At 39.5% G+C, this 27499-nt stretch overlaps 1 protein-coding gene and 2 pseudogenes across 24 annotated transcripts in view; all 3 read right to left on the bottom strand.

The window, feature by feature from the left end:
• SPIDR (scaffold protein involved in DNA repair) overlaps positions 1-27499 on the bottom strand; it is a 374802-nt gene that overhangs the window by 325106 nt on the left and 22197 nt on the right. For all 24 annotated transcript variants that reach the window (XR_010837399.1, XR_010837398.1, XR_010837402.1 and 21 more), the window contains exons 2-5: positions 11730-11885; positions 11060-11126; positions 4833-5012; positions 2411-2568 (exon numbers count right to left, since the gene is read on the bottom strand). Coding sequence is in view for 14 of the 24 variants with exons in the window: in XM_067017141.1 (XP_066873242.1) it covers positions 2411-2568; positions 4833-5012; positions 11060-11126; positions 11730-11885 (561 nt within the window). In the remaining 10 variants the exon portion in view is untranslated. The remainder of the gene's footprint in view (positions 1-2410; positions 2569-4832; positions 5013-11059; positions 11127-11729; positions 11886-27499) is intronic.
• On the bottom strand, positions 11992-18878 carry LOC131744172 (small ribosomal subunit protein eS26 pseudogene; annotated as a pseudogene).
• On the bottom strand, positions 22949-23272 carry LOC131743886 (protein FAM136A pseudogene; annotated as a pseudogene).

The following is a 27499-nucleotide window of genomic DNA, read 5'->3' as shown; positions in this document are numbered from 1 at the left end:
AGAAAAAAAAGTGTTGAATAAAGGCAAAAAACTCTCCAAATGTGATGAAACCTTTGAACCCATGTGAAGAGGAGAGTTAACTTAGCAGACCTGAAACAGGTATCCCTAGAAAGCCCTACTTGCAATGTTGGTCCTTGCCTACGTCTGGGAACTTAGATTTCAGGATGATTCCCACCATTCCCTAAATGATAAGAGTATCTCCCTGTGCCTAAACTAGGTGTGCAAACAATACGGCTTATGTTGAATACCTGTTTTCCGTCCTGAAATCTGAAATTCTGGCACATGTTAGGCAGAGAGCTCCCCTGATAAAAACCCTTGGCACTGAGTCACCGATGAGCACCCCCGGCAGACAACACTGCACATATACTGTCAAAACTCACTGCTGGAGCAGTTAAGCATCCCCTGCATGACTCCACTGGAAAAAGACTCTTGGAAGAGTGCTGATTTTACTTTTGTATCTTTTCACTGTAATAAATCACAGCTGTGAGTATGACTGTGTGCTAAGTTCTGAGCGTCTTCCTAGCAAATCACTGAACCCAGAAGTGAGCTTGGGGACCCCAGACAAACCACAGACCGAAGAAGCTTGACAAACTCCAAGCAGAAAACCAAACCAAGGCACATCACAAGCAAAGAGTTTCAAACAAGGAATAAGAAAAACTTCAAAGATCACGAGTGAGAAGAGCTTCAGGCTTCTTAATAGCAACTCTGGAACTAGAAGACAATGAAGCAATGCCTTCAAAATTCTAAAGAAAAATAATTTCCAACCTAAAATTCTACATAAATTTTCAATCACACATTAAAGTGTGATGAATGCATCTTCTGACATGACAAGTCTCAAAAAATTATCTTCCATAAATCCTTTCTTGGAAGCTACTGGAAGATGTGCTCAATCAAAATGAGAGTAACAACCAAGAAAGAGGAGTCCAGGATAAAGCTGCTCCATGCAGGAGCGAGGTGAAGGGAATTCCCCAAAATGATGGTGAAGGGTGACTCGAGGGTGGCTACATTCACAAAGCACAGAGGACTCTGCGTTGAAATCAGAGCAGCTAGGAGCTTGTGGGAAACAGTTCTCCACAAAAACAAAATGAATACAATGCTGAAAGGATAAAGAAGATGTGGTATATAATTACAATGGAATACTACTCAGCCATAAGAAAGAACGAAATAACGCCATTTGCAGCTACATGGATGGACCTAGAGATTACCATGCTAAGTAAAGTAAGTCAAAGACAAATACCATATGATATCACTTATAGGTGGAATCCGAACTATGACACAAATGAACACACCCATATCTACAAAACAGAAACAGACTCACAAACATAGAGGACAAACCTGTGGTTGCTAAGAGGGAGGGGTGGAGGAGGGAAGGACTGGGAGTTTGGGATTAGCAGGTGCCAACTATTACATATAGGATGGATAAACAACAAGGTCCTACTGTAGAGCACAGGGAACTCTTATTCAATATCTTGTGATAAACCATAATGGAAAAGAACATGAAAAAGAATACATATAACTGAATCACTTTGCTATACAGCAGAAATTAACACAACACTGTAAATCAACTATACTTCAATAAAATATTTTTAAACTTTTTTTAAAGAACTAACAGAATGCTTGCTATGTCTGAAAATCTTAATGGGAGAACTGAACAATGGTGAAAAATTAACAGTTTTATTCCTAAGTAATATTAAGAGTTTTATTCATGATAAGTAAAACTAGGCAAACAAAATCCCAAATGATTAACTCCAACAAAAACGAAAAGCTGGGAAGGAAAATCACAATGAACAGTTGTCTTGTTATGAATATTATTCAGAATTGCATAATGCTGAATCTAATGTGACCAGACCATGAGACATCTGTCCTGGGGGAACAGAGGGATGGGAAAGTCCCATGTGTAGCAGAGGTGAGAGTGGGTGAGGAGAAAAGCACTCAGTATTTATCCATGTTTAAAAGCACATTACAGGGACTTCCCTGGTGGTCCAATGGTTAACAATCTGCCTTCCAAAGCAGGGGACACGGGTTTGATCCCTGGTCAGGGAACTAAGATCCCATATGCCGCGGGGCAACTAAAGCCCGCGAGCCGCAACTAGTGAGCCTGCGCGCCACAACTACAGAGCCCATGCACTCTGGAGCCCGTGCACCACAATTAGAGAGAAGCCGGTGAGACACAACAAAAGATCTCGCATGCTACAACTAAGACCCAACACAGCCAAAAGTAAAATAAATATTTTTTTTAAAAAAGCACATTATAAGCACGTTATTTAGAGAAAAGGAGGTAAAGTACAAAAGAATCCACAAAGAGTCAAAAGTGGTAGTCCCTGAGGAAGGAGTTGCAAACAAAACACCAAAGGCTGTGACTAACAAATGCCATAAACAGAATGGAAAGTTGGAAACAATTCGTTCTTACCTTAGGAAGCTCAGGTAGCGTCTCTGGAGGTGTCAAAGAACGACTGCTTGTACAAGAAGCATGGTCAGATATTTCCACCACACTCTCACGGTCTTCAAATTCATCACATGTATCTTCCCTGTCACTGTCAATCTCCCAGTCAATAACCTGGAGATCATCTAAAAAATACAATTTTAAATATCTTTAATGTGTTTGAAATCTATTCTTCCTCAATACTTTTAAAAGATCCATGTTGTTCAACAATTAAAATATATTAAAAGACAGAAGAAAGTGTACTCCTACTCTTATCTATAAACATCTCATTTCTCCCAACTCTTGCCCCTACCCCAATTCTCAGGTAACTACTTCTATTAGTTGTTTTTTTATTTTTCTAGAGTTTCTCCAGCATTAGTGTTGATATGGAGAAAGTTTTAATGGTCTGGATAGAAGATCAAACCAGAAACAACATTCCCTTAAGCCAAAGCCTAATCCAGAGCAGGGTCCTAACTCTCCTCAATTCTATGAAGGCTGATACAGGTGAGGAAGGTGCAGAAGAAAAGTTTAAAGCTAGCAGAGGTTGGTTCATGAGGCTTAAGGAGAGAAGGCATCTCCATGACATAAAAGTGCAAAGGTCAAGCAGTGAGTGCTGATGTAGAAGCTGCCAGGTCATCCAGATGGTCTAGCAAAGAGAATTCATGACGGTGGCTACAACGAACAACAGATTTTCAATGCAGATGAAACAGCCTTCTACTAGAACAAGATGCCACCTAGGACTTTCATAGCTAAAGAGGAGTAGTCAATGCCTGGCTTCAAAGCTACAAAGGACAGGCTGACTGTCTGGTTAGGGGCTAAAACAGCTGGTGACTTGAAGTTGAGCCAACGCGTATCGACCATTCTGAAAGTCCTAAGGCGCTTACGAATTATGCTACATCTACTCTACCTGTGCTCTATAAACAGAACAACAAAGTCTGGATGACAGCACATCTGTTTACAACATAGCTCACTGAATATTTTAAGCCCACTGTTGAGACGTACTCCTCAGAAAAATGACTCCTCTCAAAACATTCATATTCACTGACGATGCGCCTGGTCACCCACGAGCTCTGACGAAGGTGTTGTACAATGGAATGAATGCTGCTGTCATGCCTGCTAACACATCCACTCTGCAGCCCATGGATCAAGGAATAATTTCAACTTTCTAGTCTTATTATTTAAGAAGTTCATTTTGCAAGGCTACAGCTGCTACCGACAGTGATTCCTCTGATGGATCCGGGCAAAGTCACCTGAAAACCTTCTGAAAAGGATTCTCCATTCTAGATGTCATTAAGAACATCTGTGATTCATTCAATGGGAAGAGGTCAAAATACCCACAGTAACAGGAGTTTGGAAGAAGTGGATTCTGACCCTCACGGATGACTTTGAAGGGTTCAAGACTTCAGTGGAGGAAGGACTGCAGATGTGGTGAAAACAGCAAGAGAAGCAGAGCCAGAAGTGGAGCCTGAAGATGTGACTGAATTGCTGCAATCTCAGGATAAAACTCTTAACAGGTGAGGAGCTGCTGCTTATGGATGTGCAAAGAAAGTGATTTCTTGAGATGGAATCTACTCCCGGTGAAGAGGCTGTGAAGACTGTTGAAATGGCAACAAAGGGTTTAGAATATTACAAAAACTTAGTTGATAAAGCAGCAGCAAGGTTTGAGAGGACTGACTTCAATTCTGAAAGAAGTTCTCCTGTGGCTAAAATGCCATCGAGCAGCACTGCAAGCTCCAGAGAAATCGTTTCTGAAAGAGTCGATGGATGAAGCAAACTTCATTGTTGCCTCATTTCAAGAAACTGCCACACCAACCCCAGCCTTCAGTGAGTAGCCATCAACACTGAAGCGAGATCCTCCACCAGCAAAAATATACGACTTGCTGAATGAAGGCTCTGATGATGGTTAGCACTTTTTCTGCAATAAAGTATCTTTTAATTAGGGTATGTACATTTCTTTTTAGATATAATGCTGCTGCACACTTAATACACTACAGTAGTATGTAAACATAACTTGTATGTGCACTGGGAACCCAAACATTCATGTGACTTGTTTTGCTGCAACGTTCACTTTATTGCGGTGGCCGGGAACCAAACCTTCAATATCTCTAACGTATACCTGTACTTTAGAGAACTGGCTTGGTCATCTAAGAGACCCAAAGTGGAATCCAACCAGTTCTAACATGTTCAAGCCTAAGTTGTTAACTGTAAAAATAATACTGGTAATACTTATGTCTTAGAGTTATTGTGATAAATATTATGAGAAAATGTTTCTAAAAGCCTGGGAGGCTGGGACTCAGTAATATTTTTTTAAATGCTAAGTATCAATATTAGAAAAAGAGTGTAAGTTTCTTCCATTATTAAAACCCAATCTATAACAGAAACTAAATTTCTTACAAAATTATCAATTTACCTTCACTGGCCCCATCTTCTGGAGAGAAAATATTCCTGCTATAAAATTTGCCTATTCTAGAACCATGTCCATTTTCTCTCTGTGATTTAAAAACTGTTTTTTCTTCATCTGACAGATCACTTCCACTGGAACTCCATGTTATAGCTGTAAGCCCACTGGTACTCTTAGATGTGGTAGGTTCTGCAAAAGAAAAAGGGAAAATATAAAAATGGCCAATTGATACGGTTATTGATCAAAATGAGGTTTTATACATGTTACTTTGCTGAAGTCACAAATATACAAAATTCTGATGACAGTGAAAGCACTGTCTTATTGCAAATCTTCCCAACTAAAGGTCTATGTGCAACCTGGCTAAGATTCTTTGAATTAAAGCCAAATTACAAGAAGAAAAAAGTCAAACTGATTGAGGAAAGTCATAAAAGACAAGAAAATGACTGGAGCACAAATGAAAACTCAAAAATAACCTTCAAATAATTACAAAAGTATAAAACTTCGTAGAATATTTCATCAAGCCATAAAGAAAAGCAAAAACACAAAACAAACCACACCAATAATTATCTGTAACAGGAATGCTTCTACGTGCTTCCTTTGCCATACTAGGAGCCCTGGTAACAGCAGTTTGCTTAAAATACTTAACAGCAAACTTTTTTAATTAATTAAACTTATTTTGAGATAATAGTTGGTTCACATACAGCTGTCAGAAATAACAGAGAGGGCCCTTGTATGCTTCACCCAATCCCTCCAATGGAACATTCTGAAAACCACAGTACAACACAGAATGTCGATACTGATACTGTCAAGATAGAGAACAACTCCATCCCTGTGAGGATACCTTACACTGCCTTTTAAAAGCCACCAACATAACTCCCCTCCCCACCTCAACTCCTAATCCCTAGCAACCACAAAGCACTTTTGCACTTCCATAATTTTGTCATTTCAAGAATAACATATAAATGGAATCACCTATGTTACCTTTTAGGACTGGCTCTTTGTGCTCAGCATAATTCCCTGGACATTCACCAGGCTGTTGTGTGTATCAACAGTCACTTTCTTTTTATTACTGAGCAGTGTTCTGTGGCATGGATGAACCATAGCTTGTTTAATCAGTTACCCTTGAAGGACATCTGGGTCGTTTCCAGTTTGGGGCTATGACAAATGAAGCCACTGTGAACACTGTGTACAGCATTTTATGTGACTGTAACTTTCATTCTCCAGGATAAATGTCTAAGGGTGCAATTGTTGGGTTGTATGGTAATTGTGTGTTTAGCCTTGTAATGAACTGCCAAACTGTTTTCCAGGGCGGTTGTGCCATTTTATAGTCCCACCAGCAATGTGTGACTGATCCAGTTTTCCCACATCATCAGCAGCACTTGGTGTGGTCATTATTTTTTATTTTAGCCATTCTGATAGACAGGAAACCTAGACGGAATGGGGCGACTCTATCTCGATGGAACCAGAAGTCCAACAGAAAATTTTACTGATTTTGATCAGAAAAGGAATAGATATCTAATAAAAATCTAATTTTCTATTCCTACTGAGTAGATAGGTGAGTTATAATGCTAAAACCAAAAAAAAAAAAAAAAAAACAAACTCTTTTAGTCACATTTCAATATAGTGCAAGGTTAAGAGATTAGATATTATAACTCAAGTTTTACAGAAGAGGAAACAGGCTCAGAAGTTAAATGACTTCATTAAATACCTATTTATATAACACCTCTGATATTGTAAACCTTGAGGAAACAAAAGAAAGAAAACTCCTGCCCTCAAGGAATGCATGGTCTGAAAGGCAACACTAGTTGATCATGAAAAGAAAAATTAAATACTGTATTAGAGATATGTCAAAGGATAATGATGATGGCACAAAAAAAGTGGATGCTCCACTTTATGCTGATCAGGAAAGGAAGATTCACTGACAAAACGATGTCTGGAAAAGCAACATTTACAAAGGTACAGAAACATGAAATAATAGTAAACACTTACTGAACACTTGCTTTGTTCCATGAACATCTAGAATTACTAAAGTTGTCTATCCTTCAAAATAAAAAATTAAATATAAACTATTCACAATAACCTAAGAAGCCACATTGATTTAAAGAGCTAATAAAACTAAGCTGTGTACTTACTTGCCAAAGACATTAACAATCTTTTTCATTATTATGCATCTAGACAAGTAAATCAAAAAGGAAAAAGTAGAATGCTATAGACTGAATGTTTGTGTTCCCCTAAAACTCACATATTGAAGCCAAATCCCAGTGTTATGGTATTAAGAGGTGTGGCCTTTAGGGGGTAATTAGGTCATGAGGGTGGAGCCCTCATGAATGGAATTAGTGCCCTACAAAAGAAGCCCCAGAGAGATCCCCAGCCTCTTCTACCCTATGAGGATGCAGCAGGGAGGTGCTATGAACCAGGAAGTGAGTCCTCACCAGACACTAAATCAATGTCCTGACTTTCCGCCTCCAGAACTGTGAGAAATAAATTTCTTTTGTTTATAAGCCACCCAGTCTACAGTATTTTTCTTATATACAATAGCAGCCCAAATGGACTAAGACAGGAAGTAAAGTTATCACTATTTTCAGATTATATATGAATTCATAAACCTATAAATTATAGGCACTTAACTGTATAATTTATATAGTTAACCTCTACCAGGAAGTGATTACTCAGTAATTCATTTTATTTGCTGAAAAGGGGTTGCCCTTGAAATCAAGGCTCATTCCAATGAAATTCCAGAAACAACATCAGCCAGACTATGAGAATAGTTACCATGTATTTATAAACATTCCTGGGTGACCAATGTGCGCTAGGCACTGTGCTAGGACTTGGTGTTATAGGTTGAATTGTGTGTCCCCCAAACTCATTCATATGTTAAAATCCTGACCCCCAGCATCTAAGAATGTGACCTTATTTGGAGATAGGGTCTAAAGTGATATTATCAGTGTGGGCCCTAATCCAATATGACACCTGTCCTCGCAAAAAGGAGAAATTTGAACACAGAACCATACATGCAGAGAGCGAAAACACAGTAAAGAGACACTTGGAGAAGAAAGCCACCTACAAGTCAAGGAAAGAAGCCTGGAGCACATCCTAGAAGGAACCAACCCTGCCAACTCTTTCACTTTAGACTTTTAGCCTCCAGAAATGCAAGATAAGAAGTTTTTGTTGTTCAAAACACCAGTTTGTAGCATTTTATTATGGCAGCCCTAGCCATATCCTAGCCCTAGCCACCTAGGATATAAAGATGAGCAATAGAGGAGGGTCTGCCCTGAAAAAATCTATGGTCCAACAGGGAGAAAAGCGCATCAAGAAATAATAATTTAAAAATTTACTAATACTGGACTTCCCTTATGGTCCAGTGGTAAAGAATCTGCCTTCCAATGCAGGCGACACAGGTTTGATCCCTGGCTGGAGAACTAAGATCCCACATGCCGTGGGGCAACTAAGCCCACGTGCCATAACCACTGAGCTCACGCGCCTCAATGAGAGCGCCCGCGTGATGCAAACTACAGACCCCACGGGCTCTAGCCCACATGCCACACTGCAGAGAAGCCCAAGTGCCACAACGAAGAGCCCGTGTGCCACAACTAAGACCTGATGCAGCCAAACAAAGATATAATAACTAAAAAATAATTTTTTAAAAAATGGGCAGAAGACCTGACTACACATTTTTTAAAATAATAATAAAATAAATATATATATAAATAAAAATTTACTAATGCTTCTCAAGGAGATTTCTGACTCCATAATGAATAAAGATTTTGAGAACATTATTTTGCAAAGTATTTCAAGAAAAAAATTAAACACTATCTTCTTTTTATTACATAGTCTCATTTTGTTTGGTAAATATATATTTTTTAAGTCCTGCCTTTTAAAGAAAATTACTAACTACAAAGGTTCCAGCCTCTTTTCATTTCAAGTTTTTATCTTCTTCCACGTCCCTCAAATCTTCTGGCGAGATCCTTTGCCAACATTCATTTGCTCACTTCTCTCACCCCTTCCCTTCTCCTCCATTTCCTCCCCCTTCCTTCTCTGGTTCTCAGTGCCTTACAGGTAAGGAAATAGAGATGTGGAAACAAGGAAATGGAGTCTCCCCTTTTTTTGCACACTTTGCAGAAGTATGTTCCCCCACTTCTGCTCCCCAGTTCTCATAAAAATATTACTTCCACATCCTAGAAGTTTTGTTAATAGTCTGTCTTAAACTAATACGTTAGAAGTTACTATTTTTAAAATGAACCAGTTCTAGGAAATGCCTTGAGTCCCCTTTTCTATCAATTTCTATTTGTAAGCTTCTGTTAAATTATTAACAATACTTTCTGTTCTTAACAACCTGCTTATGCTGTAAATAAATTAATTATACATGGATACAAGCTCTTTCAGCCCATGAGAATCTACTGATCATTCCACAGAATAGAAAGCACAGCAGAGTAGGTTTTAGGTTGAATATACTGGCATGGGAAATCATCTCAAAAGATCCTTTTGAAATTAAATACAAGGTGGCAGCTTATTTAATATTTCTTTCTCTCTCCAAGTTAAATTTGACTACACCAATTTTAAGTCTCCAAAAAAAGACAGAAGCCATATCTGTAAAAGAAAATAATAGTTAGTTGACCCTTGAACAACACAGGTTTGAACTGCGCAGATCCACTTACACACAGATTTTTTTCGATAAATAGGTACTACAGTGCGGCACGACCTGCAGTAGGTCGAATCTGCTGATGCAGAACTGCGGATAAGGAGAGCTGACTGTAAAGTTAGTTACAGGCAGATTTTTGACTGTGTGGAGGGTCAGTGCCCCAGCCCCCCATGTCAGTCATTCAAGGATCAACTATACTATTCTCTCCATACATTATATTATGACAGTTTAGAAATCAGAATTAAATTGATCTTTGAAAATCACAACATTCAGCACTAATAATATTAAAAATTAAATTCTGTAGCACCATCAGAAGACTATGGTATTTTATAATACAGCGTTTTATGAATCAAAACAATCAGGGGAATTTTATTTTTCAACTGCATAAAAAGAACCCCCTTAAATGTTAGTGAAGTAATAATATAGCTTAAAGTGTTTAGTCTCTTATTCACAGAAAGCTTCCCCATTCCGCAGGACTCTGAGCAGGCTCTCACATAGCTCTCTTTGCCATCAAACATAACAGCAGTTGCTGCCATTAAGCACCTACTAAGTGTAAACCTTTGAACTAGGCATTTTTATTACTATTATTTTTTAAACTCACAATAACGCAATGAGATACACAATTCTTAGGCCTATTTTCCAGATGCAGAAACTGAGGCCCAGCATGTTTAGCTTGCTATCTCAAGACCCCACAGTCAAGATACAGTCAGGCCACTTCAGGGTCAGATGAGATCCTTGAAGTCTCAAGCCCTCACCCTTCCCGCCCAGAGGGTAACTAAGTGTAGCAGCAGAACCAGTGGCCTCCCTGATATCCACTCCCTCTTCTTCCTTACTAACAAAATCCCAATTTTATTTGAGCAGCAACATACATGTTTAAAAATCCTTAATTTCACTGATGTCTCTTTAGTGGAGGTGACCCTATGTAACAGGCTCTGGCCAAAGGTAGAGGTCCTAGGGAGAGTACTCCTTCTCAGAGGAAAAGTTCATTTGGAGAAAATCCTCCAAGCCTACACTTTTCCTGAGAATTGAGCCTGGAGAATTCAGCTTCTACCTCACAAATGCAAAAACAAACCCTACACTAAGGCCGCAGAACTCAAAATGAGTCAGGCCCCCTGGCCTTCTTGTTGCAGGAGATAAATTCAACCCATCTCTTCAAACACTCCAATACAACTTCCTACTATTTGTAACCGAAAGCCTTCCCTAACTAATTTGCCAAGTAAGAATTTCATTGACTAAGTAGTATAGTCCTTATATCACAGATCATAACTTTATTTCCCAAATCAGATTCTTTTTAAAACCCTGGAGCTATGAACCTGAGCTTACCTACTGGGCTCTGTTGATAACAGTGAACCCAGGAAAGAGAGCAAAAATTTTAATAATTACCTACATGACACAGAAAAAATGGGGTAGATGGTGACAAAGATGAGAGAGATTTTTTTCAAAAAAATACCTTTTTACATTGTTTGGGTGTTTTTTTTAACCATGAATATACAGTCTATCCAAACTATGTAAACATCTTTTTAAAAGAAAGCAAACAAATCAAAGGAGGATATATTAGCCTTATACCTTTTCTGCCAAGAAATCAACAAAATATTACCTGTCTTGGGTCCAGAGGATAATTCAAGGTGTTTTTCTGTAGTAGTCTTCTTTTCAGCTGTTAATGACTGCAGGCAGATAATAACAATAATAATAATTAATGATGATGTAGTAGTTTATGTGACAAGGGCTAAAAACCAACAATATTACATAAAATATTCAAGAACTTACACTACACCCCTTTAACATATTCCTGTTGTCCTTTATTTACCAACAAGTATTCCCAAAGCAAATACTTATAATGCATTTTTGTATTTTTCCAGAATCTAAACAGAGAGCTGTCTGTCTAACCTTTAGTGGTGAGTACTCCTTCTTATGGTGAGTACTTCAAAGTTACCACATAAACCAAAATTAACCAGAATATCTCGCTGCCATTAGATTCTAAATATATAAGCATTTCATAAATATACTGCTTTTAAAGAGCAGGATGCTCAACAGTTTCATCTTCTGAGAACATTTTCAGTATGCATCCTTCACTTACAAAGATGTACTGCTATGCCACAATTTTTAAGGAATTCAAGGATGAGGAAAAAAAAGTAACACACCAATTACAGTGTTTTGAAAGAAAATAAGGAAGGGAATTCCAAAGAAATATAATTACAGTGGCCTGAACTTTCAGGAATCTAAGATTTGTCCTTCAGCATTTAGGGAAAAAAATATTATGACTTTACCTGAGTCTCAGGAGTCTCCTGAAATCCTTCTCCACACCTGAGCCATGCTTCAGAGAGGGAAGCTTCTGCCCCCACGGTCCTGAGACCTGCTCGTGTGCACTGCAGTGGACTCTCTCCTGGAAAGGATGGGTATTCTAAATCCCAATTTCTTTTTCTCTGTAGAAATGATTTTCAAAGAAAAAAAACAGTGAAATCAACTTCACTAAATATACATTAATAATTAACACCGTGGAAGCCCCGAAATGGCATCGGTGACAGCATAGTTTTTATTTTAAGTATAATTTCCAGTTTATTGTCTTTTCAAAGAACAGTATTTCTTCAGTCTTTAAGGACTTAGCTCCTTACATGGGCTTTGGTGGAGGTTGTGGGGCGGCACCTCCAGATCTAAAACCAGGTGACGGTGTTTGGTCCTTCCAGACTCTCTGAGAATGATTCCCGACTGCCTTGCAGTGAATGGCACGACTCGCGCAGTTATGTACTTTCACATACAGTCTGGGAAGCGCACACGCATCGAACACACTGGCTTCAGAAATGTCCCTGAAAGCTTCGGCCTCCACTATGTTCCAAATGACAAATTTCTTAACAGCCTTGTCCTTGGGCACACGTCGCGAACAGTTGTGCAGCGAACAGGCTGCACATGTCTGCAGCCCTTTTAGGCATGACCATTGTTCCTTCTTTTCTTGGTCACCCTGGAAGTGAGAAGGCGAGAGAGGACTGGCAGAGTTTTTGAACGTCTCTGAACCACCACAGAAAGAAAGAGTCACGAGATAGCAAAACCAAAAGCAGGCGGACAACACAACTAGACAACAAACTCCAAAATACACGCATGTGAGGACAATGAACACTCCGAAGTTCTGCATGGTATCATATCTGAGAGAAGCAAGGGAGCAAAGGAGGACGGAGCACAGACATCTGGTGTTCACCAGGAAGGGGAGCAGGCAGCCTGAGAATGCACCAGAAATAGAAAGGGCAAGGGCTCCACCCTAGAAGACCTAAAGGAGCCAAGGAGTTTATATCCAGCAACAGTGACAACACTGACTTCTTTCCTCAAACTATTTAGTTTTGTTTTTTTAAATGTCTATGACAGACAAATACTCACATTATAAGGTTTTTAATTTGCATTTTACTTTAAGGAAAATTTTAGATTTGCATTGGGAATCAAATTAAGGTCAACTACTATGAGCTGACCACCTAAGCAGAAATAAAATCCTTCATCCAATGCCACTGTAGTTTAAAAAAATTAATTAAGATTAAAATATACCATTAAAACTTTCTTAACTAGGAAGAAGGGAACAAATTCATAAAAAAAAATTCAGCCATAACATAGATGGTATTGTAATACTTAACAGGTCTAAGCATGTTCCTTCTCATACAGAAATTCCTATGGTGGGGCAGGACTGCAAGAGGAAGAGGCACCTATCCTCAAGAAGGTGCTACCCTCTGTCAGGGTTCAGATCTCTGTCAGGGTTCAGTTATCTGACAGCTCTGAGAAAGCTCACTTAGTTATCTAGAACAGGAAAGAAATTGGAAAATATCATTTGGTCTACTCAGAGTCCACACACACACACACACACACACACACACACACACACACACACACACTTTTTTAACTCCAGAATACCTCTTTAATACATTAAATCAGCCCAGGTCGGCTCTTTAACCAAGTGGGTGATACCAGGGACGGGACAGGGAAGGACAAAATGAGCCTGAAATATCTTGAGCCAGAGAGTGAGAAAATGCCCAAGGAATAATGAGAACATGTAAAAAGGACACATAAGTCTGAATGAAGGGGCTCTCACTGGCCAAATGTGGGACATTCCAGCATCAAATAAATAATGACAGTAAAGGATTATAACCTACAGAATAAAATAAGACTATAAGTCTACATTGATATAAACAAATAAATAAATGACAGATTTAGAAAATTATCAATGAACGCTAAAACTAGTGGGTAAAAGTTTGAGGATGAAGAGGATATATACATGATCACAAAATGACTCCCCCCAAATTACTTATTAATTCCAAAAGGCAAAACAGTAACTTTACAGTGGAGAAATCTATCAGACACCATCTTAATCAAGTCATGAATGCTGATGTAAACCAGCATCAAATGCTTCTTAATATGAGGCACCAACCAGAATACAAGACAACCTCCACAGTACTACTACCAAAAATGCATACCTTAAATCTAAACAGAGAAAATATCAGACACACCCAAAATAACTGGCCTATACACCTCAACAATGGCAAGGTCAAGAAACACAAAGAAAGTCTGAGGAACTATCCCAGATTAATGCAGGGCTAAAGAGGCATGAAAAGACAATGAACGTATGATCCTGGACTGGATCTTGGACCAGGGAAAACAGATCATTATTAGGCAAGTGATAAAATTTGAGCATAAATGACTGATTAGATAACAGTATTTCATCAATTTTTAATTTCCTAGTTTTGTAATTATACTATGCTTATGTAAGAGCTGTCCTTAACCTAGGAAATAAACATTTTGGGGTACAGGTTCACTATGTCTCTCAATTACTCTGAAATAGTACAGAAAAAAATTAGATATACACATGTAGAGAAAGAGAGACAGACAAATAATAACAAATTGGTGAATCAGAATAAAGGGTTACTGTATTAGTTTCCTAGGGTTTGACATACAAGTTACCACAAACTCAGTGGCTTGAGACAACAAATTTATTCTCACAATTCTAGAGGCTTCAAGTCCAAAAATGAACGTGTTAGTCCCTCTGGGGGCTCTACGGAAGAATAGTTCCTTGCCTCTTTCTAGTTTCTGGTGGCTCTAAGCAATCCTTGGCATTCCTTGGCTTGTAGCTGCATCACACCAATCTTCACCTCCATTATCACATGGTATTCTCTCCTGTGTGTAACTCTGTGTGTCCTCTCCTCTTCTTATAAGGACACCAGTCACTGGATTTAGGGCCCACCCTAATGCAGTATGACTTCATATTAACTAATTACATCTTCAAACACCCATCTCCAAATAAGGTCATATTCTGAAATTCCGGTTGAACATGAATTTTACAGGGGACACTATTAACCCACTTATACTTCCACTAGAAAGAACCTTATTATGTTATTCTTGCAAGTTTCCTGTAAGTTTGACATTCTGTCAAAATAAAAAGTTATCCCCCCCCCACACACACAAAATAACTATATAAGCCCAGGTTGATGCCAGGAAGAAGAACAGGAAACAAATACAGTCAATTCTCATTATTCAAAGTAGTTAATGTTCTATAAAGTCGCCAAAAACAATGAATTGGCAAATACTGAACCATTGCTCCTCGGGGAATACAGCATAGTTCCTGTCAATATGAAACCTTACTTTTTGTGTGTTTCTGTTTAAAAACACCTTATTTAATATATACAGCTTATTCATTAACATTGAACTCATGGCCATCAGCACTATAACTCATGCCTGAACAAAGCTTATCCAACATACACACTTTCTCCATAATGCACATCACAGATGTCCTGCACTTAGGAACACTAGACAGCACTTCAGCACTATGTTTGGGAGCCATTTTAAACAGTGACATCACCAACACAAAGCACAAAAATGTGAAAAACGTGGCACTAAAAAGACCAAGAAAAGGGCCCTTGTTTAGAGTGTGAGAGCTAGAACAAGCAAGAGTGGGGCCTTGGACCTGGGGTGGAAACATGGGTATCAGGTGACTCAAAATTTTCCCTGCTCTACATATGCCTGCAAATGACTATAAAAACACCAAGAGCACTGATTTGGGGGTTACAAATAAATTTGAGCAAGTAGGCGATTTCATAAATAAAGAATCTTTGAAAAATGAGGATTCACTGTACTTTGAATAGAGCATACTTCAGAAAAAAGCACCCAATTAAAACACAAAAAGGTTAAACTCTGCTTCACTGCTTTACTATCCACATCAGCCCCTCAGAGACCACTTTTCCTTCTTACTGGTGCTCTGCTCAATTTTTCATTTCTTAAGTACACCATGCTTATGTATTTTATTTACTCATTTTGAAACTTTACTCCCTATAAAACCAAATGCATTCCACTACTATCTGTGAGATACTCCCCTTGGAAAGAAGTGAAAATTTCTAAATATTGTTTTGGATATCAAGTAATAAATTTGGGGAACAAATCAGATGTCTAACAATCCAAAAAGGAAGTTTCCTTGGGTATCTGAATAATATATGTATCCCAATGTATCCCAATGGCTCTAGCCACGTACTTGAAGGATGCCAACCCTTTTTCACCCAGAAATTGATCTACATTAAGCAGAGACAATGATTCAGTGGCTCTCAAATCTGAGGAACAGATGTAAAGTTTTATCCACGTCAGCTAGTCAGTAGGCGCTGTGATGCTCAGAGCCTGTCCTATCAAGTTTATTGCACATTTGTTTTTTTCCTTCTCTCTGGCAACAGAACGTTTCTCAAGCCTGTCACTCACTGCTTTGGTTACATCTGGCTCGTCCTTTGCTTCTCTGGATTTTATCCATACTCAGATTCTTTAGGGACTAGAACCCTCTAACTTAATATAAAAGACAGAATTCTAATGTCCTCATCTTCAGTCTGTCAGTAAACATGTACTGAGTTCCCACTGCAGACAGACACTCTGCCAGGCCTCAGGGATACAGGACGAGCAAGAAAGACTGCCCTCCAGCAGCTCAGGCAGTGGCAACAGAGACCCTCCCACAAATTCACTGACACGAGGGCCTGAGCCCAAGTTCTGATACCTACTATCCTGGCCTTCAACAGCACTCTTCAGCCTCCCCTTCTGCTTCCCCAGCCAATCTGTTCTACTCCCCTTGCTGCTGCCAAGTGGAGCATTTCCAACACCACACCTGCATCCATGGAACTCTTTGCCAGAAATCACCTCTCCTCTTCCTTTAGTCTCTCCAACTCTGCCACGGATCCCAGCTCATCTTTTCCACGAAATATCCCTCAGTGCCTCCACTTAATCCCTCCCTCTGGGACAACAGCCTGTTTCCTGCCCCATCTACTCCTTTCCCTAGAATAAGAGCTCCTGAGGGCAGGAGTCTCATGCCTCCTCATCTTATCCCCAATGCACAGCACTCCCCACTGAGATACTCACTAAATGACTCTTGAATGAATATGCAAATTTCTTGACTATTACCACATCTGTCACAAAATCTAAAATATCTAAAGTAAATAAGTCAGTAAGTACAAGCCTAAGGGTAAACACAGCCCTTAGGCTGCATTAAACTCACTTCTATTTCATCTACTTATCCTCATAAACAATACCTCCGCCACAGCTCTCTAGAACATGTGTATTTCTCCCTCCACAGTGTTTACTCAGCCACAGAGCAGGTGCTTACAGGGTGACTTCACTACCCAGCCTTCGCATCCATCCACATTTCTAGTGACAAAACACACTCCCACCACCACAGTTTTGGGCGCCCAACCTGGCCAAGGATAATCATACGACATCAGCCTGGTGACAGTAACTGGTCCAGGGATGCCATGGGACCCAAGCTGAGGCAGTCAGAGGCCCTCTCCAGGACTTTTCTAACTGGGGCTACTGGAGAAGATTCTCTTCTTCCCACTTGGCCAAGGGTGTGACACCCCAAAGCAACCAACCACCTTGTCCCATATAATATGAAGAAACCTGAGAAAGAAAGAAGAAGCACAAATCATGCTCCAGGCTGTAAGTCAGGTCCCTGAGCTGCCCAGGTGCCCAGATGCTGTCAACTGCAAGCCAACCCATCAAACTTCTGTGCCTCTCTGTCCAGCTCAAGTTGGCCTTCAATCACCAGCTACTGAAAGAGCTGGACCACAATACTCAGTAAATATTCGTACTGAGCTGAAATGATTCACCGAGCCCTCTGAAGGTATACAGCTAAAGACAGTTTCCATCTTCAAAGACCTTGGGTTCTAAGGATATGATTAGAGTGGAGGAAGAAACAAACCAAAATTGGGCTGATGAGCTCAAAAATAGATTGAGAGAATGTTTCCTGGAGAAAGCTGTCTTGGACTTGAACAAAGGAAGAAATGTACTTTGGTGATGGCTACCCATAGATCCTTGACTTTCCAAGCTAGTCCTAATTCCAAATGTCCTGAGTTATTATCCTCCTCAAGCTTAGAAACATCCAGGAAATTTCACAAGCAGCACACAAATCCTTTCAGCTCCCATCCATCTTCAAGCTGTGCTGTCAGACTGACCTGGCCTGAGTCACCGCTGAGCTACTGGTTGGCTACACTGACACTTCCCAAGATCCAGTTTCTGTATCAGTAAAATGAGAATAATAAATATACTTACCTCACGACGACTACCAAGATAAAATTGACACTAATGACAATACTGTGAAATAATAGTACCACAGACCACCACAACGGAAGGTAGAAGAAGAGCTGATTAACATTCAGGAGAGTTAATATGAGAACGTACTTTAGACATTTTTTTATTAAGATGCTTATATTTTCATACACTATGATTCATAAAAATACTGTCTTAATCTAATGACCAACTATAATATTTCAAACCTCGAAAAATAAGAAAAAACAGGTTAGGAATTAAGCGACTTCCTTGGTGGCACAGTGGATAAGACTGCGCTCCCAATTCAGGGGTCCAGGGTTCGATCCCTGGTCAGGGAACTAGATCCCACATGCATGCCACAACTAAGAGTTCACAGGCCACAACTAAGGAGCCCACCTACCGCAACTTAGATCCGGCACAACCAAATAATAAATATTTCAAAAAAACATTAAAAATAAAGAAGAAGAGAATTCAATGACTCATTGGAAAAGACCAGTTTATTGCAGAGTCAAAGTCACTGTTCTATGAGCTGCCCCCATAACCAGTGCTCTAACCTTCTCATCTTTCTCACAGTCTGGCAATACCGATTAAGAAAGACCAACCCTCCTGATGTGGGGACAACAGACATTAATAAATAAGAAAATAAAGGGTATTAGAACAAGTCTGAGAAAAAACATGTAAGTAAAATAAATTTTCACAAAGCATAACAAAATTTTTGAAAACTGCCTATAAGGTTCAAGACAACTTTGCCCTTTCCTTTGTTTCCTGCCAGGCTGTCTTTCCAACTCTCTTCAGTCTGACCTGCTGGACCCCTCAGGGTTTGGCCCAAGGACTACCTTCTTCACGAATCCTCCTGTACTGTTATAGCCCTCAGTCATCCTCCTTGAACCACTCCTTTGGAAATCAGCACTTCCAATAGCACTCCCACTGCCACAATAGAGAATGCTGTTTTCATGTGTTTATGTCTTCTATGCCCCACAAACCAGGATTCACTTATAACTTACGTTCTACAAGTGGCAAACTCTAAAAGTGCTAGATTCCAGAACTTGCTGGTTTATCCTTTGTCTGCTAAATAATTTCAGCATATGCCAAATAAGTTTAGGGGTCACCTAAATCATTGCTTCATTTAATGAAGTTCATATCTATACTATCCTTTCCATTCATGGAAGAGTTTTTTCAGCAAAGAATCCATAGCCATTCCAGTGTTTTAAAGTTTTCGGCCAGAAAGGCATTAAATCATGTAGCAGTTTAAATTCATTTCTTCTTCTGTCATCAGAAAAAAATAAAGGAAATGGTTGCCACATTTTGTATAATTTTCATATACTTTCAAACTTAGGATTACTTTGGTTAAGTACTAAATGTCTGGAATGTACAATTATGCTTAAACTTACAGTACAATAATCACCTAGTTTTGGTGTCATCAAACACCTAAACTGTTCAAACAAACCAGACCAATTTACTACACCTATTTGAAGACTCTGATGCTAGAATCCTAACCTCTAGCAATCTAGCTCTCTTTTTCTCATTCTTCTCAACAATCCGGAACTTCTTAATGTAACAATGTTGGAAATATGGTGACGTATTTAATTTTCAACACTTGAAAAGAAAAGCAGAATTATTCTCCAATAGCCCTGTACACCAGCTCAGAATACCATTAGTCTGAAACTTATTTTTTTCTGAAATGGAAAATTCCTCTGCTAGAAACCAAGTTCCCATGCCAGGCTGCTTAAAACCACTCTTGGCTCCACTGACATTACTCTTAATCCAAGGACTTAAAAGACATAAAACAATGACAGCTGCTAATATATCACACTCTGGGTCCAATTTTATTTTACTGATCACTCCCCACTAAAAAGCAAACAATGACTTTGCCTTGATTCTTTCCCATTCCTGCTTCCTCACTGTTGAGAAGTTGAAGCACAGCAACCTATAAACTCCAAATGTGATAAATTTATTCTCATGCAAAGGCAGGATTATCAGCAAGACCCCTTCAGAGGCTACAGGTTCAAGTCTCTGTCCTTCCTTCCCTCACAGTCCTCTAACCAAATCTCTACTTACAGTTCAACCCTAATCCGCCTACTCTTAAGACAAAACTCTGAATAAAATTACAATAGACTTTAACTTAAAAGCAATCAGTTAAAAAGGTGCTTAATAAAAGCTATTTGTGACAAACCTAGAACCAACATAATACTCAATGGTGAAAAGTTGAAAGCCTTTCTGCTGATTCCTGGAATAAGACAAGACTGGCCACTCTCACCACTTCTATTCAACATAGTATTGGAAGTCCTAGCCACAACAATCAGACAAGAAAAAGAAACAAAAGATACCCAAACTGGAAGAAAAGAGAGAAAACTGTCATTATATGCAGATGACACAATACTATAAGTAGAAAACCCTAAAGACTCCATACAAAAACCACTAGAACTGATAAATTCAGCAAGGTAACAGGATACAAAATTAACATTCAGGAACTGACTGCATTTCTTTATACTAACAATGAAATATCAAAAAGGGAAAGTAAAAAAAAAAAAATTCCTTTTAAAATCACATCAAGGGCTTCCCTGGTGGTGCAGTGGTTGAGAGTCTGCCTGCCGATGCGGGGGACGCGGGCTCGTGCCCCGGTCCGGGAGGATCCCGCGTGCCGTGGAGCGGCTGGGTCCGTGAGCCATGGCTACTGAGCCTGCGCTCCGCAATGGGAGACGCCACGGCGGTGAGAGGCCCATGTACCGCAAATAAAAAAAAAAAAAAAAAAAAAAAAATCACATCAAAAATAATAAAATACTTAGAATAAAACTGACCAAGGAAGTGAAAGACTTATACATTGAGAACTATAAAACATTGATTAAAAAAGCTAAAGATAATTTAAAGAAACTGAAAGATACACCACGCTCTTGGATTGGAAGAATTAATATCGTTAAAATGGCCATACTACCCAAAGCAATATACAGATTCAATGTGATTACCATCAAATTACCCATGACATTCTTCACAGAACTAAAACAAATAATCCTAAAATTTATATGGAACCATGAAAGACCCAGAACTGCCAAAGCAATCCTGAGGAAAAAGAACAAAGCTGGAGGCATAACCCTCCTGGGCTTCAAAGAATACTACAAAACTACAGTAATCAAACAGCGTGATACTGCCACAAAAACAGACATATGGATCAGTGGAACAGAATGGAGAGCCCAGAGTTAAACTCACACACCTACAGTCATTTAATCTTTGACAAAGGAAACAAGAATATACAACAGAAAAAAGACAGTGTCTTTGGCAAATGGCATTGGTTAAGCTGGACAGCCACATATAAACCAATAAGTGAGAGCACTCCCTCACACAACACACAAAAATGAACTCAAAATGGCTTAAATACTTAAGATAGGACACCACAAAACTCCTACAAGAGAACACACGCAAAACATTCTCTAACATAAACTGTAGCAATGTTTTCTTAGGTCAGTCTCCCAAGGCAATAGAAATAAAAACAAAAATCAACAAATGGGACCTAATCAAACTTAATGAGCTTTTGCACAGCAAAGGAAACCATAAACAAAACGAAAAGACGAACTATGGGCAGGGAGAAAATATTTGCAAACGATGCAACCAACAAGGGCTTAATTTCCAAATTACACAATTGGCTCATATAACTCAGTAACAAAAAAACCAAACAACCCAATCAAAAAAAAAAAAAAAAAAAAATAGGCAGGAGACCTAAATAGACATTTCTCCTAAGAAGATATACAGCTGACCGATAGGCACATGAAAAGATGCTCAATACTGCTAATTATCAGAGAAACATAAATCAAAACTACAATAAGGTATCACCTCACACTGGTCAGAATGGCCATCCCATTAAAAAGTCTACAAATAATAAATGCTAGAGTATACAGAAAAGGGAACCCTCTTACATTGTTGGTAGGAATGTAAATTGGTACAGCCACTATGGAAAACAGTATGGAGGTGCCTTAGTAAACTAAAAATAGTTACCATATGATACAACAATCTCACTCCTGGACATATATCCAGAGAAAATTCTAATTCAAAAAGATACATGCACCCCAGTGTTCACAGCAGCACTATTTACAACAGCCAAGACACGGAAGGAACCTAAATATCCACTGATAGATAAACAGATAAAGAAGATGTGGTATACAATTACAATGAAATACTACTCAGTCATAAAAAAAGAATGAAATAATGCCATTTGCAGCAACTTGCTTCCCCTACCAGTGTGACAGTGCTTCTTATAATTTAGCAGGGTCTCCCGGCTGAAAGATGTCATGTGTGAGAATTTTAAGAAATGTGCATCCACATCCTGATGGCCAGAAATGAATATCCACAAGCACCCTTTCAAAGCTTTTATCCAAACTACCTCTACCAACTCTACATCTTAAAGTAATTTCATGCCCTTGTATATAAGACAAAACCACGCAAAACAAAGCTCCAGAAGCCCCCTTTCCCATTCTAAATTAGTGACCTCATGGATTTTGTTTTATTTCCAGTTTGTGGAAAATGTTGTAGTGATCCTTCTGGTAAACAGGAGATTGACGAATATAAACAGCTCTCCTCACACTCTACCGGATCATAAGCAGGTCAGATGAACGTGCCACCCTGTTGGTATCTGTGTACTATGAGAATCTGGTACCTTGGAGGGCTCTGATTTGGTACAAGGGAGACGCCCTGTTGCCAGGATAAGCACTTGCCACGTGAAATTCAGGTTCACAAAAACTCTCCCCTGCTATCTCTGACCCCAATTTTAGCACCAGGTTTTTTCACTTTCTAGGTTTCAAACACAAAGGAACCAGTGTCCAAAGGCAAGTGATATAGGCCTTAAACTTGCTGCCATCCTTAACTTCCTCATTTATAAACTTTCCTTAGAAAACCCAAATCCCCATTCCTCTTTTTAAATAGATTGCTGCCTTCAGCCCCAATGGCCAATAGCAGACATCTATTTCCCAATGGATGAGAGAGACTCCTTCAGCTTCTTGGTCACGGTTGGGATGAGGTTCATGTGGCCATCCACACACGTGGTCATGCAACGCTCCAGCTGCCGCTTCACCTGAAGCTATTTACTCCCCACATCTATTGAATCTTTGGCTTTGTCATTGCAATGCATAATGCACCGGGCCAGGTGCTCCTGGAACTTCTCCAGCTCACTGGTCACCAGGGCCTGGGCTTAAGCCAGAGGTGCATGGCAGTGCTCAATGCACTGGTGCACTTGCTGCATGGACGCCTGGCTATCCTCACAGCAGGCAGCGCTGCACCAGAACATGAGGCCCTGCATCTTCTGGATGTTCTCTCTCCAGACTTATCACCATAGAGTCCACCGCCTCCTGCACCCGGAGCTGCTGCAGCTCTGCCACAGCGACCCCGCACTGCTCCCTGCCACGCAGGCGCCCACATGGACTCCCACGCATGAGCCGGCCCACCCGAATTAAGACTTTTACCTAATTATGGGACTTCCCTGGTGGCGCAGTGATTAAGACTCTGCACTCCCAATGCAGGGGGCCCAGGTTCGATCCCTGGTCCAGGAACTAGATTCCACATGCATGCCACAACTAAGAGTTCGCATGCCACAGCTAAGGAGCCAGCAAGCCACAACTAAGGAGCCCTCGAGCTGCAACTAAGGAGCTTGCCTGCCACAAATAAGACCTCATGCAACCAAATAAATAACTTTTACCTGATTGTAAACCACCTCAGATATAATTCTGTAATCACACACTACTAAAGTAAAACCAGCTCCAATGAAAAGAAGCACAATCATTTGGCTATCACAAACTGAATATTTATGCTACAGATGGAATGTTTGTGTCCCCCCCCCCATAATTCGTATGTTGAAACCTAATCCCCAATGTGATGGTATTTGGAGGTGAGGACTTTGACAGGTGCTTAGTTCACAAGGATGGAACCCTCATGAATGGGATTAGTGCCCTTATAAAACAGGTACTAAAGAGATCCACTACGTGTAGACAGAAAGAAGATGGCTATGAACCATGAAGTGGGCCCTCAACAAACACTGAATGTACTGGCACCTTCAATTTGAACTTCCCAGCCTCCAGAACTGTGACACATTTGTATTGTTTATAAGCCATTAGCCTATAGCATTTTTGTTACAGCAGCCTGAACAGACTAGATAATTCAGTACCTGCCAGACATTACTGCAAATGTTTCATGTCTATTACCTCATACAGATCCTAGGTGATATTTTAGGCTGAAATGAGTAGTATTAATTCTATTTTACAGATAAAGAAAATAACTATTGAAGACATTTTTCAAGATCATATATCTGTAAATAGCAAAGCCAGGATCAAAATTCAAGCTAGTTTAAGCCCAAGGACCTATTCTTAATAGGGCTACATTTTTCTGCAAATGAGAAAAAGACACTCCCTTCTCAAGTCACTGTACTTCCATATATTTGAAAATTGTCATAACATACTGATTTTATTAGAAAAGGTGCTTTATTGCCATCTACTGAAAGAGTAGCATAATAAATATACAAATTTTGCAGGACATGACTATGAATGGGGCCTCTGCGGGCACTGCAGTTTTCAACCTGCACAACCAAATGCAGCCACTCTGGTGGTTAAAAACAAACGAAATTTAATATATTTTTGCTATTATTGAAAACTAAATTGAACAAACCAGTGCTTGTAATCAGGTAAGCACAGAAAACACAGAGAAATATCATGAACTCTGTCCTCAAGAAATCAATATGATCATTAGACCTGTCACAAAACACAATACAGAGAAGTAAAATAACAGAAGTTAGTATAAACATGCAGAGGCAGTACGAAGGTTGCAGAGATTAATTCTAAAAAACACTTTTTAATTTCTTTCCCTCACTGAAGCCTTACAGTAACTCTGTGAGTTAAGGCAGCAATCACAAACTCACTTCAAAATGAGGGCACATGAATGTGAATTACGGAGAGACATTTGCAGACTGAGAAGAGGATTTGTGTTTGTCATAAACATGGGCTCTTAAGGTGTGAAAAGAAAGACAACCATGGGTAAAATACTTATTAGGGAAAGACTGAAAAAGTAAACATGCAGTAAAGAATCTAACCTCACCTAAAAGGAAGGCTAGGGAATTAATTCCCTGGTGGTCCAGTGATTAGGACTCAGTGCTTCCACTGCTGGGGCCTGAGTTTGATCTATGCTCAGGGAACTAAGATCCTGTAAGGTACATGGAGCGGCCAAAAAACAAACAAACAAGTCTAGCCTTTGTCCTTTGCTTCTGGAAAGTAATGTCTATGCCCTTGGAATACCATGGATGATAGAAGTGTCTTTCTTTGCCTGAGAGCTTCAGTTACACCAGTCTAATAATGTGATTTAGGGTGGTGGCTAATCACACCCCATACTGTTAGCATGGGGGCTGGTGACACCAGAAAGACAGTGTGATTTAGAGTGGAGGCTTTGAGTCACACACAGAAGAACTGGAGACTGAGATCAGCCATTTATGTCTACATAATGGAGCCTTAGTTGTTCGGGCTACTAAAACAAAATGCCATAAAGTAGGTAGCCTATAAACAACAAACACTTCTCAAGTTCTAGAAGCTCGGAAGTCCAAGATCAAGATGTCAGCAGATTCAGTGTTAGTGGTGAAATCTGGCAAAGGCTCACTTCCTCACTGATGCTAAAGGGAGGAGGTATCTCTCTGGAACCTCTTTTATAAGGGCACTAATCGCATTCATGAGAGCTCCACCCTAATGACCTACTACCTTTTCAAAGACTCCACCTCCAAATACTACCACATTGAGGATTAGGCTTCAACATATGAATGGGGGTTGGAAATAGAGAACACAAATATGCAGTCCATAGCAAAGCCCCAGTAAAAAGACACCAAGGCTCAGGTGAGGTTCCCTGCTTAACAATAGCTCATCTATATGGTCACACGTTGATACCAAACATGTAACTCCTCCTGACTCTATGAGAAAACCACAAAAGTTCCATGACTGGAACTCACATCCCAATTTCAAAACTTACTACAAAATAATAGTAATCAAAGCACTGTGGTACAGACATAACAACAGACCCAGTCAATGGAACAGAATTCATAGTCCAGAAAAACCCATACATCTGTGGTCAAATGATTTGTCAAGGGTCTGACAAAAAATAACAGAAGTTAGTACAAGCAGTGGTTTCAGACATGACACAAAAGGACAAGTTAACAAAAAATGAATAAACTAAACTTCATCAATATTTAAAACTTATGAATTTCAGAACATATTATCAGAAAGTAGAAGGACAATTCATATAATGGGAGAAAACATTTGCAAATCACATATCCAACTAAGAATCTAGTACCCAAACTATATTAAGAACTCCCACAACTCAACAACTCAGTTTAAAACTCGGTAAAAGTCTGATAGACATTTCTCCAAAGAGGGCATACAAATGACCAACAATCACATAAAAAGATGTTTGATATCATTACTCATTAAGGAAACACAAATCAAAGCCACAATGTGAGATACCAACTCCCACCCATTATAATAGCTACTGTCAAAAAATAAATAAGTAATAAGTATTGACAAGGACATGGAAAAAACTGGAACCCCTGTGCATTGCTGGTAGAAATACAAAATGATGCAGTTGCTACAGAAAATGGTACAGTGGGTCCTCCAAAAAATTAAACATAGAATTACCACAGGATCTAGCAATTCTACTTCTGAGCAATTTGATTTCCCAGAAGAACTGAAAGCAGGGACTCAAATGGATGTTTGGGGTTTTTAAAAAATATTTACTTATTTATTTTGGCTGTGCCAGGTCTTAGTTGCAGCATGCGGGATCTTCACTGCGACATGCAGACTCCTTAGTTGCAGCACACAGACTTCTTAGTTGCCACATGCGAACTCTGTTGCGGCATGCATGCAGGATCTAGTAGTTCTCTGACCAGGGATCAAACCCAGGACCCCTGGATTGGGAGCGTGCAGTCGTACCCCCTGGACCACCAGGGAAGTCCCTCAAATGTATGTTTAAATTTCAAAGTTCAAAATAACATTATTCACAATAACTAAAAACTGGAAACAACCCAAATGTCCACAAATGGATGAATGGATAAACAAAATAAGCATGTACATATAAAGAAAAGCTATTCACAGCCTTAAAAAGGAATGAAATCCTGACACATTTTAGGTTTGCGACCTCAGGAGTCCCCAGGTGAAGTCTGAAACTGGTGCTCATGCATAGAGGACAAGGAGAGATCAAAGAAAGAGGCAGATCACTCCAGACTGGTAGCTGACAGTTTTAATATGCAAGGGAACTGACACATGAGCCAAGATTCACACACAGGCTGGTTTGACTCCACAATTCAAACTCCTTACCCCAAGCCAGCATTTCTTAAGATGCAATCCAAGATCTGATGAGGAACTAATATCCAAAATACATAAAGAACTCCTAACAACTCAACAACAAAAAGACCAGCAACTCAATTTTTAAGTGGGCAAAGGACCTGAAAGAGACATTTCTCCAAAGTAGATATATGAATGGCTAATAGGCA

Source organism: Kogia breviceps, chromosome 17 (assembly GCF_026419965.1).
Source record: "Kogia breviceps isolate mKogBre1 chromosome 17, mKogBre1 haplotype 1, whole genome shotgun sequence".
NCBI classification, from domain to species: domain Eukaryota; kingdom Metazoa; phylum Chordata; class Mammalia; order Artiodactyla; family Physeteridae; genus Kogia; species Kogia breviceps.
This window is presented reverse-complemented; position numbering and strand designations above follow the sequence as displayed.